The 16,189-nt window shown below is 47.3% G+C and overlaps 2 protein-coding genes across 6 annotated transcripts; both read left to right on the forward strand.

Annotated features, from left to right (window-relative positions):
* The first annotated feature begins 4,899 nt into the window (after positions 1-4,899).
* Positions 4,900-8,430, forward strand: LOC110521538 (E3 ubiquitin-protein ligase RNF14). 4 transcript variants are annotated; one of them, XM_021599142.3, is made up of 6 exons: positions 4,900-5,509; positions 5,746-5,876; positions 5,970-6,497; positions 6,646-6,943; positions 7,296-7,468; positions 7,562-8,430. In XM_021599142.3, exons 1-6 carry the CDS (start codon positions 5,359-5,361, stop codon positions 7,703-7,705), a joined length of 1,425 nt encoding a protein of 474 aa, XP_021454817.3. In that variant the 5' UTR covers positions 4,900-5,358; the 3' UTR covers positions 7,706-8,430. The 4 variants fall into 4 exon arrangements, 2 of the variants coding, with proteins under 2 accessions (XP_021454817.3, XP_036825106.2); XR_002473157.3 differs by having other exon boundaries at positions 4,910-5,509; positions 6,646-6,962; XM_036969211.2 differs by having other exon boundaries at positions 4,987-5,509; positions 5,841-5,876.
* Positions 8,431-11,940: 3,510 nt separating this feature from the next.
* On the forward strand, positions 11,941-16,077 carry LOC149983950 (uncharacterized). 2 transcript variants are annotated; one of them, XM_090231521.1, is made up of 8 exons: positions 11,941-13,312; positions 13,613-14,065; positions 14,285-14,416; positions 14,570-14,628; positions 14,737-14,800; positions 14,919-15,050; positions 15,255-15,343; positions 15,640-16,077. In XM_090231521.1, the coding sequence occupies exons 1-8, from the start codon at positions 13,246-13,248 to the stop codon at positions 15,730-15,732; spliced, it is 1,089 nt and encodes a 362-aa protein (XP_090087647.1). In that variant the 5' UTR covers positions 11,941-13,245; the 3' UTR covers positions 15,733-16,077. The 2 variants fall into 2 exon arrangements, with proteins under 2 accessions (XP_090087647.1, XP_090087646.1); XM_090231520.1 differs by having other exon boundaries at positions 14,570-14,800.
* Positions 16,078-16,189: the final 112 nt, after the last annotated feature.

The following is a 16,189-nucleotide window of genomic DNA, read 5'->3' on the forward strand; positions in this document are numbered from 1 at the left end:
TCTTCCAGGTGCGCTCGCAACGTTGGACAAAAGCCTGAGCGGAGGGGACGCTGGACTCGGCGAACTGAGATGAGAACAGCGGAGGCTGGTACCCGAGGCTACTCTGAAAAGGAGATAGCCCGGTCGCAGACGAAGGAAGCGAGTTGTGGGCGTATTCTGCCCAGGGGAGCTGTTCTGACCAAGACGCAGGGTTGCGAAAAGAAAGACTGCGTAAGATGCGACCAATAGTCTGATTGGCCCGTTCTGCTTGACCGTTAGACTGGGGGTGAAAGCCGGAAGAGAGACTGACGGAAGCCCCAATCAAACGGCAAAACTCCCTCCAAAATTGAGACGTGAATTGCGGACCTCTGTCCGAAACGACGTCTGACGGAAGGCCATGAATTCTGAAAACATTCTCGATGATGATTTGTGCCGTCTCTTTAGCAGAAGGAAGCTTAGCAAGGGGAATGAAATGAGCCGCCTTAGAGAACCTATCGACAACCGTAAGAATAACAGTCTTCCCCGCTGACGAAGGCAGTCCGGTGACAAAATCTAAGGCGATGTGAGACCACGGTCGAGAGGGAATAGGAAGCGGCCTGAGACGGCCGGCAGGAGGAGAGTTACCGGACTTAGTCTGCGCGCAGACCGAACAAGCAGCCACGAAACGACGCGTGTCATGCTCCCGGGTGGGCCACCAAAAACGCTGGCGAATGGAAGCAAGCGTACCCCGAACGCCAGGGTGGCCGGCTAACTTGGCAGAGTGAGCCCACTGAAGAACGGCCAGACGAGTAGGAACGGGAACGAAAAGAAGGTTCCTAGGACAAGCGCGCGGCGACGGAGTGTGAGTGAGCGCTTGCTTTACCTGCCTCTCAATTCCCCAGACAGTCAACCCGACAACACGCCCCTCAGGGAGAATCCCCTCGGGGTCAGTGGAGGCTACTGAAGAACTGAAGAGACGAGACAAAGCATCAGGCTTGGTGTTCTTAGAGCCCGGACGATAAGAAATCACGAACTCGAAACGAGCGAAAAACAGCGCCCAACGCGCCTGACGCGCATTAAGTCGTTTGGCAGAACGGATGTACTCAAGGTTCCTATGGTCAGTCCAAACGACAAAAGGAACGGTCGCCCCCTCCAACCACTGTCGCCATTCGCCTAGGGCTAACCGGATGGCGAGCAGTTCGCGGTTACCCACATCATAGTTACGTTCCGACGGCGACAGGCGATGAGAAAAATACGCGCATGGGTGGACCTTGTCGTCAGAGAGGGAGCGCTGAGAAAGAATGGCTCCCACGCCCACCTCTGACGCGTCAACCTCGACAACGAACTGTCTAGAGACGTCAGGTGTAACAAGGATAGGAGCGGATGTAAAACGATTCTTGAGGAGATCAAAAGCTCCCTGGGCGGAAACGGACCACTTAAAGCACGTCTTGACAGAAGTAAGGGCTGTGAGAGGAGCTGCCACCTGACCGAAATTACGGATGAAACGACGATAGAAGTTCGCGAAGCCGAGAAAGCGCTGCAGCTCGACGCGTGACATAGGGACGGGCCAATCAATGACAGCTTGGACCTTAGCGGGATCCATCTTAATGCCTTCAGCGGAAATAACAGAACCGAGAAATGTGACGGAGGAGGCATGAAAAGTGCACTTCTCAGCCTTCACAAAAAGACAATTCTCTAAAAGGCGCTGGAGGACACGTCGAACGTGCTGAACATGAATCTGGAGTGACGGTGAAAAAATCAGGATATCGTCAAGGTAAACGAAAACAAAGATGTTCAGCATGTCTCTCAGGACATCATTGACTAATGCCTGAAAGACAGCTGGAGCGTTAGCGAGGCCGAAAGGAAGAACCCGGTATTCAAAGTGCCCTAACGGAGTGTTAAACGCCGTCTTCCACTCGTCCCCCTCCCTGATGCGCACGAGATGGTAAGCGTTACGAAGGTCCAACTTAGTGAAAAACCTGGCTCCCTGCAGGATCTCGAAGGCTGAAGACATAAGAGGAAGCGGATAACGATTCTTCACTGTTATGTCATTCAGCCCTCGATAATCTATGCAGGGGCGCAGAGACCCGTCCTTCTTCTTGACAAAAAAAAACCCCGCTCCGGCGGGAGAGGAGGAGGGGACTATGGTACCGGCGTCAAGAGCTACAGACAAATAATCTTCGAGAGCCTTACGTTCGGGAGCCGACAGAGAGTATAGTCTACCCCGGGGGGGGGTGGTTCCCGGAAGGAGATCAATACTACAATCATACGACCGGTGTGGAGGAAGAGAGGTGGCCCTGGACCGACTGAACACCGTGCGCAGATCGTGATATTCCTCCGGCACCCCTGTCAAATCACCAGGCTCCTCCTGTGAAGAAGAGACAGAGGAAACAGGAGGGATAGCAGACATTAAACATTTCACATGACAAGAGACGTTCCAGGAGAGGATAGAATTACTAGACCAATTAATGGAAGGATTATGACGAACTAGCCAGGGATGGCCCAAAACAACAGGTGTAAAAGGTGAACGAAAAATTAAAAAAGAAATGGTTTCACTATGATTACCAGAAACAGTGAGGGTTAAAGGTAGCGTCTCACGCTGAATCCTGGGGAGAGGACTACCATCCAGGGCGAACAAGGCCGTGGGCTCCTTTAACTGTCTGAGAGGAATGTCATGTTCCCGAGCCCAGGTCTCGTCCATAAAACAGCCCTCCGCCCCAGAGTCTATTAAGGCACTGCAGGAAGCTGACGAACCGGTCCAGCGTAGATGGACCGACAAGGTAGTGCAGGATCTTGAAGGAGAGACAGGAGTAGTAGCGCTCACCAGTAGCCCTCCGCTTACTGACGAGCTCTGGCCTTTTACTGGACATGAAGTGACAAAATGACCAGCGGAACCGCAATAGAGACAGAGGCGGTTGGTGATTCTCCGTTCCCTCTCCTTAGTCGAGATGCGGATACCTCCCAGCTGCATGGGCTCAGCACCCGAGCCGGCAGAGGAAGATGGTAGTGATGCGGAGAGGGGGGCAACGGAGAACGCGAGCTCCTTTCCACGAGCTCGGTGACGAAGATCAACCCGTCGCTCAATGCGAATAGCGAGTTCAATCAAGGAATCCACGCTGGAAGGAACCTCCCGGGAGAGAATCTCATCCTTTACCTCTGCGCGGAGACCCTCCAGAAAACGAGCGAGCAAAGCCGGCTCGTTCCAGCCACTGGAGGCAGCAAGAGTGCGAAACTCAATAGAGTAGTCTGTTATGGATCGATTATCTTGACATAGGGAAGACAGGGCCCTGGAAGCCTCCTCCCCAAAAACAGATCGATCAAAAACCCGTATCATCTCCTCCTTAAAGTCCTGATACTGGTTAGTACACTCAGCCCTTGCCTCCCAGATTGCCGTGCCCCACTCACGAGCCCGTCCAATAAGGAGAGATATGACGTAGGCGACACGAGCAGTGCTCCTGGAGTAAGTGTTGGGCTGGAGAGAAAACACAATATCACACTGGGTGAGGAACGAGCGGCATTCAGTGGGCTCCCCAGAGTAACACGGCGGGTTATTGATTCTGGGCTCCGGAGATTCGAAAGCCCTGGAAGTGGCCGGTGGATCGAGGCGGAGATGGTGAACCTGTTCTGTGAGGTTGGAGACTTGGGTGGCCAGGGTCTCAACGGCATGTCGAGCAGCAGACACTTCCTGCTCGTGTCTGCCTAGCATCGCTCCCTGGATCCCGACGGCTGAGTGGAGAGGATCCGAAGTCGCTGGGTCCATTCTTGGTCGGATTCTTCTGTTACGGTGCGTGAATGAGGACCCAAAAGCGAATTAACTTAAACAGAGCTTCTTTAATTACCAAACATAGGTAGGCTCAGACGGACCGGCAGATTCCGACAGGACAAGACAAGGTTACAGCAAACATGACGACAGTCTGGTTCAGGCATGAAACACAACAAACAAGAATCCGACAAAGACAGGAGCAGAAACAGAGAGAGATATAGGGACCTAATCAGAGGGAAAAAGGGAACAGGTGGGAAAAGGGGTGACGAGGTGGTTAGGAGGAGACAAGGCACAGCTGGGGGAAAGAGGGGGAGAAAAGGTAACCTAACAACGACCAGCAGAGGGAGACAGGGTGAAGGGAAAGGACAGAGACAAGACACAACATGACAGTACATGACAACCTCCCTCTGCAACTGGATCCTGGACTTCCTGACGGGCCACCCCCAGGTGGTAAGGGTAGTCAACAACACATCTGCCAAGCTGATCCTCAACATAGGGGACCCTCAGTGGTGCGTGCTCAGTCCATTCCTGTACTTCCTGTTCACTCATGACTGCACAGCCAGACACGATTCCAACACCTTGATTAAGTTTGCTGATGACACAACAGTGGTAGGCCTGATCACCGACAACGATGAGACAGCCTATAGGGAGGAGGTCATAGACCTGACTGTGTGGTGCAAGGACAACAACCTCTCCCTCGATGTGATCGAGACAAAAGAGATGATTGTGGACTACATGAAAAGGAGGACCAAGCACGCCCCCATTCTCATTGACGGGGCTGCAGCTGAGCCGGTTGACAGCTTCAAGTTCCTTGGCGTCCACATCACCAATAAACTAACATGGTCCAAGCACACCAAGACAGTCGTGAAGAGGGCACGGCAAAACCTATTCCCCCTCAGGAGACTGAAAAGATTTGTCATGGGTCCTCAAATCCTCAAATAGCATAGCCATTTTAATAACTCCACCTACATGTACATAATTACCTCGACACCGGTGCCCACCGCACTTTGACACATTGACTCTGTACAGTTACTGTTTGAATGTTAAATGACGAGACAGAGGCATTGATGCGAGTAACCAGTCTTGTTCAGTACATGACAACGCATCCGGGTATCTCAAGCACCCCGGTAAAACACAAGAGTTGCAGTAATGAACATTTACCAACAGATGGCATCACTGTGCCATCTTACACCCATAACAGTTACCGCCTGTATATAGCCACGCTATTGTTATTTACTGCTGCTCTTTAATTATTTGTTATTCTTATCTCTACTTTTTTTTAGGGATTTTCTTAAAACTGCATTGTTGGTTAAGGGCTTGTAAGTAAGCATTTCACTGTATGGTACCTGTTGTATTCGGCGTGTGTGACAAATAAATTGTGATTTGGTTTGATTTGAAAGTACCCGAATCAACCAACAGGAAGCTAGCTCTACGTTTCGAAGTCCAGAGATTTCCTATAGGCGGGTTCACAACAACATTAGAGCTTCGGAGGCAATAGAACGCGGAAGTAAATTTACAATAGTAAAGGAGCTAAACCAAATCGAAAAAAGTATTGTATCTAGTGTAGGCCTATTATTCTCATAAACGTAGCTATAATAATACGTTTAGTAGATTTAGTGAAGTGACGCTGGAGTATTATGAACGAGGAATTGGAAGAACAGGAGGATGAACTGCTGGCGCTCGCGAGTATCTACAGTCAGGAGTTCAGACGGGCTGTGTCAGGATTGGGTGGGGAAATCCAGGTCTCTTTGGACCTTCCTCGGGACTTCAGTGTGATTGTCAAAGCAGGTTTGGATTCAAATAATAGTCATTATTTGATCATTTATGCAAATCACCTCAGCTCACAATTTAGAAACCGTTATATGAGTATTGAATTATTTTGATCTCACTACCAGTTTTATTGTAGCCTTTATTTCGGTTATGCTACAATACACATTGACAAAATATATATTCTATACTCAGGTTATTCTAGTAAAGCAGATGAATGGTATCCAGGCTTCTTTTGTCTTTATTGTGATACCAAGGTGACAAGCACAGAGATTATGTCATATCTTTCCTCCCTCCTCTGGTGCTGACCTTCGACCTACCTTTGGATTACCCCTCCACCTCATCACCCAAGTTTATACTGAGCTGTATGTGGCTCTCCCATAGTCAGGTATGTTTAGATCAAAAATGTATTCAATACTGTGAAGTGTATTGAGTTTTAGACATAATTTGTATGTGTAGTAATCATTGATTAATGTCTCAGCTCTCAGCAGTGTGTAAGCATTTGGATGAGATATGGGAGGACACTGTGGGCAGTGTGGTCCTCTTCTACTGGGTCCAGTTCCTCAGAGACGACCTGCTTGACTTCCTGAATATCCGGCCACCGCTGGAGATCCCTGTCAATGACCAGGGCCAAGCCACTCCATCTACTGAGGGCAGCGAGGCTGGAGACTCTCAGGGGGAACCAGAAGGAAGTGTAGTTGAAACCTCTGATGAGGCTGCAGTGTCCCTGGACCCAAGGGCCCTGTCAATGTTAGCCACAGACACAGACCTCCTGGTGCATCTGCTGGACTATGATGAGAGACAGAGGCTGAGAGTGTTCGAGGGACAGGCATATGACTGTGGGATCTGCTTCATGAGCAAGTTAGGCTGTAGTCAGTACAGAGAGTGCGGCCATATTTATTGCAACGAATGCATGTCGGAGTACTTCACGGTCCAGATCAGAGACGGGAACGTCCGTGGCCTTACCTGTCCAGAGCCTGAGTGCAGCTCCACAGCTACACCCTCACAGGTAATGAAAAACTGAAGTGAATAGATGTTTATTCTAGAGATCGAAGTTGAAATACAGTTTCCTCAGGGAATATCTGAAGTTAACCTGTGTGAAACTGCTATTCTACACTATGTGGAAACTAAACCCAGAGAATTAACTGTTGTTTAAGGTGAAGCGGTTGGTTGGGGAGGAGTTATTCACCCGTTACGACCGCCTCCTGCTCCAGTCCACTCTGGACCGCATGGCTGACGTGATTTACTGCGCCCGCAAGGCCTGTGTTGCCCCAGTGGTGCTGGAACCGGACACAACCGCTGCCCTCTGCCCTTCTTGCCGCTATGCCTTCTGCACTATCTGTCGCAAGACCTACCATGGCACCTCCTACTGTAAACTGAGGGCAAACACACTCCTGGCCTCAGGCTCTGACTCAGCTGCTGAGTCATCCTATGCAGGTGTACCTCAGACGGAGGGTAAGAGAAACCATTCAGTGTAAGTTATATGCAACCAAATGAACCACATGCAAGCCTGTTGATCAGTCACACTTTCGGAGCCTTGGTGCTGTGTGAAAACCTAAAATTTAAAGTGTATGATTGTGGAAGGTAACTTAGAATAGAATGTTTCAATAATTCTTAAAGAAATAATAAACACAATTAATGTATTTGAGATGCTGTGCCTCTAAGCACTGTCATGGCATTTTAAGTATCCAATGTTTAGCTCTATCCACTGTTGAGTCATTGCAGTCATTCCAGGTTGCTTTGGCTCAATCAAACTCTTATCCCAGCTTGTGCGCCATTTTCTGTGTTTGTCTGTTTCTGCCTGTAGCTGGGCTCCAGGGCCTATGGGAAGATTATGCCTCAGGCAGTGAGGAGAGGAGAATGTTCCTGGAGAAACGCTATGGGAAACACATTCTCAACACAGTGGTGGAGGAGAGCCTGAGTGAAGGCTGGAAAGGCCAGAACAGCAAAAAATGTCCATCCTGCCGTGCCAACATACAGGTAAGCCTGAGATCTATAACCAGCCTATTGTACCTTTGACATGGCATGGCTTGACGTCATCTTCGTGACCAGTGTCTATCCTCTCATTTACAGAAGACCGGTGGCTGTAACAAGATGGCCTGTTTCACCTGTGGTCAGTACTTCTGCTGGGTGTGCCTTAGTATCCTGGACAAAAATAACCCCTACAAGCACTATGAAAACCCTAACACTGCCTGCTATAATGCCACATTTGACTGACAGTAACGTTGGGCTACTGTTCGATAACCCTGTGCATGTTATTTTACAGCTCAAGTTCAGGTCAAATCATATTTATAGTCAATGCTATCAGATTACTATATGAGGTTTCTAAAATCTTAGGCATGTAACAAAACCTGCTGCTCAAATACCTTGACCCGTTTGTTTCCTGGTGCACCTAAGTGCAACTCAACCAAGGTTATGTATGAACGCAATAAAATATAACCTCACAGAAATGCAGGCTTTTTCAGACCCTTGAAAAGTGCTTCTTACAGTTCTTTAACACATTTAAAGCTTTCTTTAAGATTTACCTCAGTCTTTGGCCAAATATGCAGTCAATAATGAAGCTTCATTCTATGCTTCAATATAGTGTACATCAGGGCTCTCCAACCCTGTTCCTGAAGAGCTACCGTCCAGTAGGTTTTTGCTCTAACCCTAATCTAGCACACCTGATTCTAATAATTAGCTGGTTGATAAACTGAATCAGGTTAGTTACATCTGAGGTTGAAGCGAAAACCTACAGGAGGGTAGCACTCCAGGAACATGGTTGGCGAACCCTGATGTACATTAATAGCTTTAAAAATAAGACTTTTCTCTGTGTCAAGCATCACAACAATACATATTTTCAAAAGTCTAAAAGCTAATGTTGATGGATTCTTGCAGTATCTGTATGTCATTTTTCATGTTCACAACAATGTCCCTGTAATAATAAATGTTTATGACCTCTGGATTCTCGCAAATTCAGGAATGGCTGAAGAATTGCAACATTTACCTGGAGCTAACTCTGCAAATAGCACTGCTGGGTGATTTGAAAAGTCATAGTCAATTAATCAATAATATAATAATACTCTTGGCAAAAATGTTTATTTTATTTACAATCTGTAGAAACTATGAGAATAGAAAGGTACAGAACTTTTGTGAAACAGCACAGCACAAAAATATATGGCAAATAGAAATCCAAACTGGATGTTGTTCAGCGATAGATGGGAGGGGTTGAGGATAGCTGAAGGATGGGACTAAAAACAAACAGAAAGATAACTAATGTAAAATATACTGTGTCCGTAAAATGTATATAGTATGTATAAGCTGGAAATAGAAGCCTAAGTGTTGTTGTCCATTAGTTTACTACAATTAGGGGAGGAGTGGAAGGGTTAGGGGAAAATAATAAAGGAAAATATATACAAGTATGTATATATATATACACACATATATATTTAAAATAATATCTATTTATTAAAAATATATATACAGTGAGGGAAAAAAGGATTTGATCCCCTGCTGATTTTGTACGTTTGCCCACTGACAAAGAAATTATCAGTCCATAACTTTAATGGTAGGTTTATTTGAACAGTGAGAGACAGAATAACAACAAAAAAATCCAGAAAAATGCATGTCAAAAATGTTATAAATTGATTTGCATTTGAATGAGGGAAATAAGTATTTGACCCCTCTGTAAAACATGACTTAGTACCTGGTGGCAAAACCCTCTGGTGGCAATTACAGAGACCAGATGTTTCTTGTAGTTGGCCACCAGGTTTGCACACATCTCAGGAGGGATTTTGTCCCACTGTCACACCCTGACCATAGTTTGCTTTGTATGTTTTGTTTGGTCAGGGTGTGATCTGAGTGGGCATTCTATGTTGTGTGTCTAGTTTGTCTGTTTCTGTGTTTGGCCTGATATGGTTCTCAATCAGAGGCAGGTGTTAGTCATTGTCTCTGATTGGGAACCATATTTAGGTAGCCTGTTTGGTGGTGGGTTTTGTGGGTGATTGTTCCTGTCTCTGTGTTTGCACCAGATAGGGCTATTTTGGTTTTGCACATTTCTTGGTTTTGTTAGTCTATTCATGTATAGTTTCTTTATTAAAGAACCATGAATAATAACCACGCTGCGTTTTGGTCCGCCTCTCCTTCAACTCAAGAAAACCGTTACAGAATCACCCACCACAACAGGACCAAGCGGCGTGGTGACAGGCAGCGGCAGCAGGAGCAGTGCGAGGAGTACTGGACATGGGAGGATGAGTTGGATGGAAAAGGATCCTGGGCACAGCCTGGAGAATATCGCCGCCCCAAAGAAGAGCTGGAGGCGGCGAAGGCGGAGAGGCGCTGGTATGAGGAGGCAGCACGGCGGCGTGGATGGAAGCCCGAGAGTCAGCCCCAAAAATGTATTGGGGGGGGGCACACAGGAAGTGTGGCGACGCCAGGTAGGAGACCTGTGCCAACTTCCTGTGCTTACAAGGGGGCTAGAGAGACCGGGCAGGCACTGTGTTATGCTGTGAAGTGCACGGTGTCCCCAGTGCGGGTGCATAGCCCGGTGCGGTACATACCAGCTCCGCGTATCGGCCGGGCTAGAGTGGGCATCGAGCCAAGTGCCATGAAGCCGGCTCTACGCATCTGGTCTCCAGTGCGTCTCCTTGGGCCGGCTTACATGGCACCAGCCTTGTGTCCCCGGTTCGCCTGCATAGCCCAGTGCGGGCTATTCCACCTCGCCGCACTGGCAGGGTGACCGAAAGCATTCAACCAGGTAAGGTTGGGCAGGCTCGGTGCTCAAGAGCTCCAGTGCGCCTGCACGGTCCGGTCTATCCGGTACCACCTCCACGCACCAGCCCTCCGGTGGCAGCCCCCCGCACCAGGCTGTCTCTCCGTCTCATCCCTACAGGTACTCCCGCCTGTCCAGTGCTGCCGGAGCCTTCCTCCTCTCCAGCGCTGCCGGAGCCTTCCTCCTCTCCAGCGCTGCCGGAGCCTTCCTCCGCTACAGCGCTGCCGGAGCCTTCCTCCTCTACAGCACTGCCGGAATCTCCCGCCTGTTCGGCGCTGCCAGAGCTCCCGCCCCTCAGTCCAGAGGCGCCAGAGCCCCTCAGTCCAGCGCTGCCAGAGCCTTCCTCTCCAGCGCCGCCTGAGCCACCCGTCTGCCCAGCGCCGCCTGAGCCACCCGTCTGCCCAGTGCCGCCAGTCTGCCCAGTGCCGCCAGTCTGCCCAGTGCCGCCAGTCTGCCCAGTGCCGCCAGTCTGCCCAGCGCCGCCAGTGCCGCCAGTCTGCAAGGAGCCGCCAGTGCCGCCAGTCTGCAAGGAGCCGCCAGTGCCGCCAGTCTTCAAGGAGCCGCCAGTGCCGCCAGTCTGCAAGGAGCCGCCAGTGCCGCCAGTCTGCAAGGAGCCGCCAGTGCCGCCAGTCTGCAAGGAGCCGCCAGTGCCGCCAGTCTGCAAGGAGCCGCCAGGATCCGCCAGTCAGCCAGGATCCGCCAGTCAGCCAGGATCCGCCAGAGCCCCTCAGCCCAGAGGCGCCAGAGCCCCTCAGCCCAGAGGCGCCAGAGCCCCTGCCCCTCTGTCCAGTGCTTCCGCCCCTCTGTCCCGAGCGGCTAGAGCTTCCGCCCCTCTGTCCCGAGCGGCTAGAGCTTCCGCCCCTCTGTCCCGAGCTGCCCCTCTGTTCCGAGCTGCCCCTCTGTCCCAAGCTGCCCCTCTGTCCAGTGGGGTCATTTAGAAGGGTCGCCGTGGTTAGGAGGCCACGGAAGCGGACAAGGTGGTGGACTAAGACTATGGTGAAGTGGGGGCCACGTCCAGCACCAGAGCCGCCACCGCGGACAGATGCCCACCCAGACCCTCCCCAATAGGTTCAGGTTTTGCGGCCGGAGTACTACACACCCTGACTATAGTTTGCTTTGTATGTTTGTATGTTTTGTTTGGTCAGGGTGTGATCTGAGTGGGCATTCTATGTTGTGTGTCTAGTTTGTCTGTTTCTGTGTTTGGCCTGATATGGTTCTCAATCAGAGGCAGGTGTTAGTCATTGTCTCTGATTGGGAACCATATTTAGGTAGCCTGTTTGGTGTTGGGTTTTGTGGGTGATTGTTCCTGTCTCTGTGTTTGCACCAGATAGGGCTGTTTTGGTTTTTCACATTTCTTGGTTTTGTTAGTCTATTCATGTATAGTTTCTTTATTAAAGAACCATGAATAATAACCACGCTGCGTTTTGGTCCGCCTCTCCTTCAACTCAAGAAAACCGTTACACCCACTCCTCTTTGCAGATATTCTCAGAGTCATTAAGATTTCGAGGCTGACGTTGGCAACTCGAACCTTCAGCTTCCTCCACAGATGTTCTATGGGATTAAGGTCTGGAGACTGGCTAGGCCACTCCAGGACCTTAATGTGCTTGTTGCCTTGGCCGTGTGTTTTGGGTCATTGTCATGCTGGAATACCCATCCACGACTCATTTTCAATGTCCTGCTGAGGGAAGGAGGTTCTCACCCAAGATTTGACGGTACATGGGCCCCGTCCATCGTCCCTTTGATGCGGTGAAGTTGTCCTGTCCCCATAGCAGAAAAACACCCCCAAAGCATAATGTTTCCACCTCCATGTTTGACGGTGGGGATGGTGTTCTTGGGGTCATAGGCAGCATTCCTCCTCCTCCAAACATGGCGAGTTGAGGCCAAAGAGCTCCATTTTGGTCTCATCTGACCACAACACTTTCACCCAGTTGTCCTCTGAATCATTCAGATGTTCATTGGCAAACTTCAGACGGGCATGTATATGTGCTTTCTTGAGCAGGGGGACCTTGCGGACGTTCAGGATTTCAGTCCTTCACGGCGTAGTGGGTTACCAATTGTTTTCTTGGTGACTATGGTCCCAGCTGCCTTGAGATCATTGATAAGATCCTCCTGTGTAGTTCTGGGCTGATTCCTCACCGTTCTCATGATCATTGCAACTCCACGAGGTGAGATCTTGCATGGAGCCCTAGGCCGAGGGAGGTTGACAGTTCTTTTGTGTTTCTTCCATTTGCGAATAATCTCACCAACTGTTGTCACCTTCTCACCAAACTGCTTGGCGATGGTCTTGTAGCCCATTCCAAACTTGTGTAGGTCTACAATCTTGTCCCTGACATCCTTGGAGAGCTCTTTGGTCTTGGCCATGGTGGAGAGTTTGAAATCTGATTGATTGCTTCTGTGGACAGGTGTCTTTTATACAGGTAACAAACTGAGATTAGGAGCACTTCCTTTAAGAGTGTGCTCCTAATCTCAGCTCGTTACCTGTATAAAATACACATGGGAGCCAGAAATCTTTCTGATTGAGAGGGGGTCAAATACTTAATTTCCCTCATTAAAATGCAAATCAATTTATAACATTTTTGACATGCGTTTTTCTGGATTTTTTGTTCTGTCTCTCACTGTTCAAATAAACCTATCATTACAATTATAGACTGATCATTTCTTTGTCAGTGAGCAAACGTACAAAATCAGCAGGGGATCAAATACTTTTTTCCCCCACTGTATATGGGATTGGAAAAGATGCAGCGAATTACATTGATAGAAGCCACAACCTATCTGCAATATTAAGCTGATCTACCACCTAAATTTTTTAAATTTTTTTTTATAATCTGGTCAGACAAGATTAATGATAGGAATGCAGTCATACCTCCATTTCCTTACCACGCAGGTAGGAGGAGCTCTAGCTAAACAGGATAAACAGGACATGAGAGTAGAGAGCTCCAAACGACTTCACTGACATTGACCTTAAAGGTTTAGAAGAAAACAGACAGGATAATTGGCACTTATCAGAATGGGTTACACTGCACTCCTTGCTCTTCTGTTGATCCTTCACACGGTAAATGGACAGACTACTACAGGTAGGTGAGCACACACACATACCGTCGATTAACCTTTTCTTACATGAAAATGTAGTCATGGACTTCAATACAAAATGTCATGTTAACATTTTAGCCATTTTATTAGATTTGTACTGTACACTGGTTATCCCATATCAACGTGAGAATAAAACATTCCTAAACAGTACTGTTGATAATAAATACGACACAAATAAATTGAATAGGCTTTCCAGTCCATTCATATATTGTTTTGCAAAACCTTTCTTAACTCTTCTGCATGAATGACTCCAATTTGTCTTGCGGTTTGTCCTCTGAGAACAGCAACTCCACCATTGAGCCCTACTGATCCACCATTGAGCTCAGCAGCCCCACAGTCAAGTGGGACTCCTGTCCAACAAACAAGGTCAAATGATCCACTGTCAAGCTCAACAGCCACTTCATCCTCAACAACTTCATCAGTTGGTATAACACCCTCGTCAACAGATGTAACACCCTCACTGGTTGGTGCCTCATCTCAAGTGTCAAACACAGACAATCCTACATCTATTGCAACAACTAAAGCATCAAGTTTGACGCATCAACGTCCAAATGCAACAGCTCTGCCATCAAATGTAACAACTCCATCTACCAATACAAGCTCTCAGAGTGCATGGACAACTCTGGCCACTACAGGCGGGTCATTGAATACCACTCAATATCACTTTGGCAATTTATCGACACCATTTCCTGGGATTAGTGGAACTAGCCCAGTTCCTCTGGTGGCTTCATTCTCAAGTAAGTTTCTCTGCAATGCATCAGATAAAATAAATTATGAATCAAATCCTGTAAATATAACTACCATATACTTGAATTATTGTCCCATCATTTTAAAATGTTCCTTTTTTGATTACAGAATTTTCATTCAGATTACAGAATTTACATTCAGTAGCAAAGTAAAGTACACCTATGCTTTTAACATATTTTCATACTTGTTTTTATATGTTTGCATTCTAGGGAGATGTTCTTCAAATCCACCTCTGTGTTGTCTTGGGCTCAACAATTCCTGTTTCAGAGGGTGCTTCTGTGATGTGGCCTGTATAAGGTTGAAAGATTGCTGCCCAGACTTCCAGACTACTTGTGTGACAGGTATAGCTGGGCCATTGTTTTATCATCTCTGTTTTTATGGAGGCCCTTGATCACTATTAATAATAGTTGTAAAATCTTGAAATTGTAGAAACTTCAAATTGTAAACATGCTACTTGTGTCTGAGGTGGCATCATTTACTGTCTTTGTTTATAGGTGTGCAGATTGGATCAGCCACGGTGTCCTCAGTCTCCAACGCAACCAATGCAACCAACGCAACCACCGCAACCAATGCAACCACCGTAACCAATGCAACCACCGCAACCAATGCAACCACCGTAACCAATGCAACCACCGCAACCAATGCAACCACCGTAACCAATGCAACCAACACAACCAACGCAACCAATTCCACTTCCACATCATTCCCAGTGTTCTCATTTCCAGGTTCCTTTAGTTTTCTCCTCTACCACATCAAAATGTGATTTTTTTAAAATACATTTTATCAAAGCTTTACAGTTAACCTTCCTGTTCAATAATTTATGTTTTTCCAATCATCCTAAAGGAAATTGTTCTGCACGGCCGGCCTTGTGCTGTAAAGGCGCCAACGTGAACTGCTTCAGAGGGTGCTTCTGTGACGAGGTTTGTCAGACTCTAAATGACTGCTGTCCTGACTATGCAGAGACCTGCACAAAAGGTCAGAACCCTTGATCCCTCTTTTTTAAATAATTAACAGTTCAAGCGTACATGATGTGTTTGATACTATTTTGCTCTGTACCTATTTTGGGAAACACCAAAAACTGGAACTAAGTTTCAGTGTTACAGGACACCAACATCGAAAAGGGATGGTTGAAAGATTATATTTTTTTGCCATTAACTCAAAGTATGTCATATTTTTTAGACATTCAGAGGGTGATTGGTAGTGGAACTATATCCATTCTTGCTCCACCCAATTCAACTGATGCGTCTCTTGAAGTGTCTATTCAGAATGTAAGTGCTTCTGCTTTCTCTTTGCCTATCTCAACACTCAGAAACAACAAATGCCCTACTTACATATATTCATTTGAGTCATTTAGCAGATGCTCTTTTCAGAGCGACCAACGCGCTTAACTGTTAGGCTGTTAGGCTATCTGCCAGGGTGACATAGATCAGAATCAGCCATAGAAGACCGGAAAGACTTGATTTTTGAATCTGCAGAAATATATAGTTAGGTTGCATCGATCTCTCACTTTTCACTTTTTCTATCTCCCTGTCAACAACACCTTCCTTCTCTACCTCCTTCTCAGGCTGCATTACAGCTGCAGACCTATCTCAAGACAACATACACTGAAATCAGCTCCTTCAGAATCATCAAACTTAAGAAGACCGGAAAGACTTAATTTGTAAATCTGCTCAAACACATCGAAAATATGTGATTGCATTTTAGATTAGATTGCATTTTTCTTTCTCTCTGTGTGATGAAACTAAACATAATTGATTATATTACAACGTAAAGCACTTGTAATAGATACTTCTAATGTATATCTGGTTTGACGGGTACAATGTGGGAGAACAATAATATGTGAATTGTATTGGTCGCATACACATATTTAGCAGATGTTATTGTGGGTGTAGTGAAATGCTTGTGTACAGAGAAATGCTTTGCACGGCTGTCTGTGGATGAGATGTGTCTTTAAATGTAATTTCTCAAATAAATTGTCAGACTTATTGGACTAAACATTCAACATGAAAGGAATCATACAATACTTTTCCTCCCTGAACAAACAGGAAGTTGCCAGTAGAGGTCATAGTAACACAGTTTTCCATTGCATGATGCTTTCCTTGCCTTTCTCCTGT

The sequence above is a fragment of the Oncorhynchus mykiss genome, chromosome 4 (assembly GCF_057628025.1).
Source record: "Oncorhynchus mykiss isolate SJ-2025 chromosome 4, ASM5762802v1, whole genome shotgun sequence".
NCBI classification, from domain to species: Eukaryota; Metazoa; Chordata; class Actinopteri; order Salmoniformes; family Salmonidae; genus Oncorhynchus; species Oncorhynchus mykiss.

Excerpts from the sequence above, each read along its gene's own strand:
- LOC149983950 (XM_090231520.1), top strand. The coding sequence starts at position 13,246 with ATGGGTTACACTGCACTCCTTGCTCTTCTGTTGATCCTTCACACGGTA. Across the intron at positions 15,051-15,254 it reads TGCAGAGACCTGCACAAAAG|ACATTCAGAGGGTGATTGGT; the intron begins GTCAGAACCCTT and ends CATATTTTTTAG. Across the intron at positions 15,344-15,639 it reads TTGAAGTGTCTATTCAGAAT|GCTGCATTACAGCTGCAGAC; the intron begins GTAAGTGCTTCT and ends CCTCCTTCTCAG.
- LOC110521538 (XM_021599142.3), top strand. The coding sequence starts at position 5,359 with ATGAACGAGGAATTGGAAGAACAGGAGGATGAACTGCTGGCGCTCGCG. Across the intron at positions 6,498-6,645 it reads CCACAGCTACACCCTCACAG|GTGAAGCGGTTGGTTGGGGA; the intron begins GTAATGAAAAAC and ends CTGTTGTTTAAG. Across the intron at positions 6,944-7,295 it reads AGGTGTACCTCAGACGGAGG|CTGGGCTCCAGGGCCTATGG; the intron begins GTAAGAGAAACC and ends TTCTGCCTGTAG.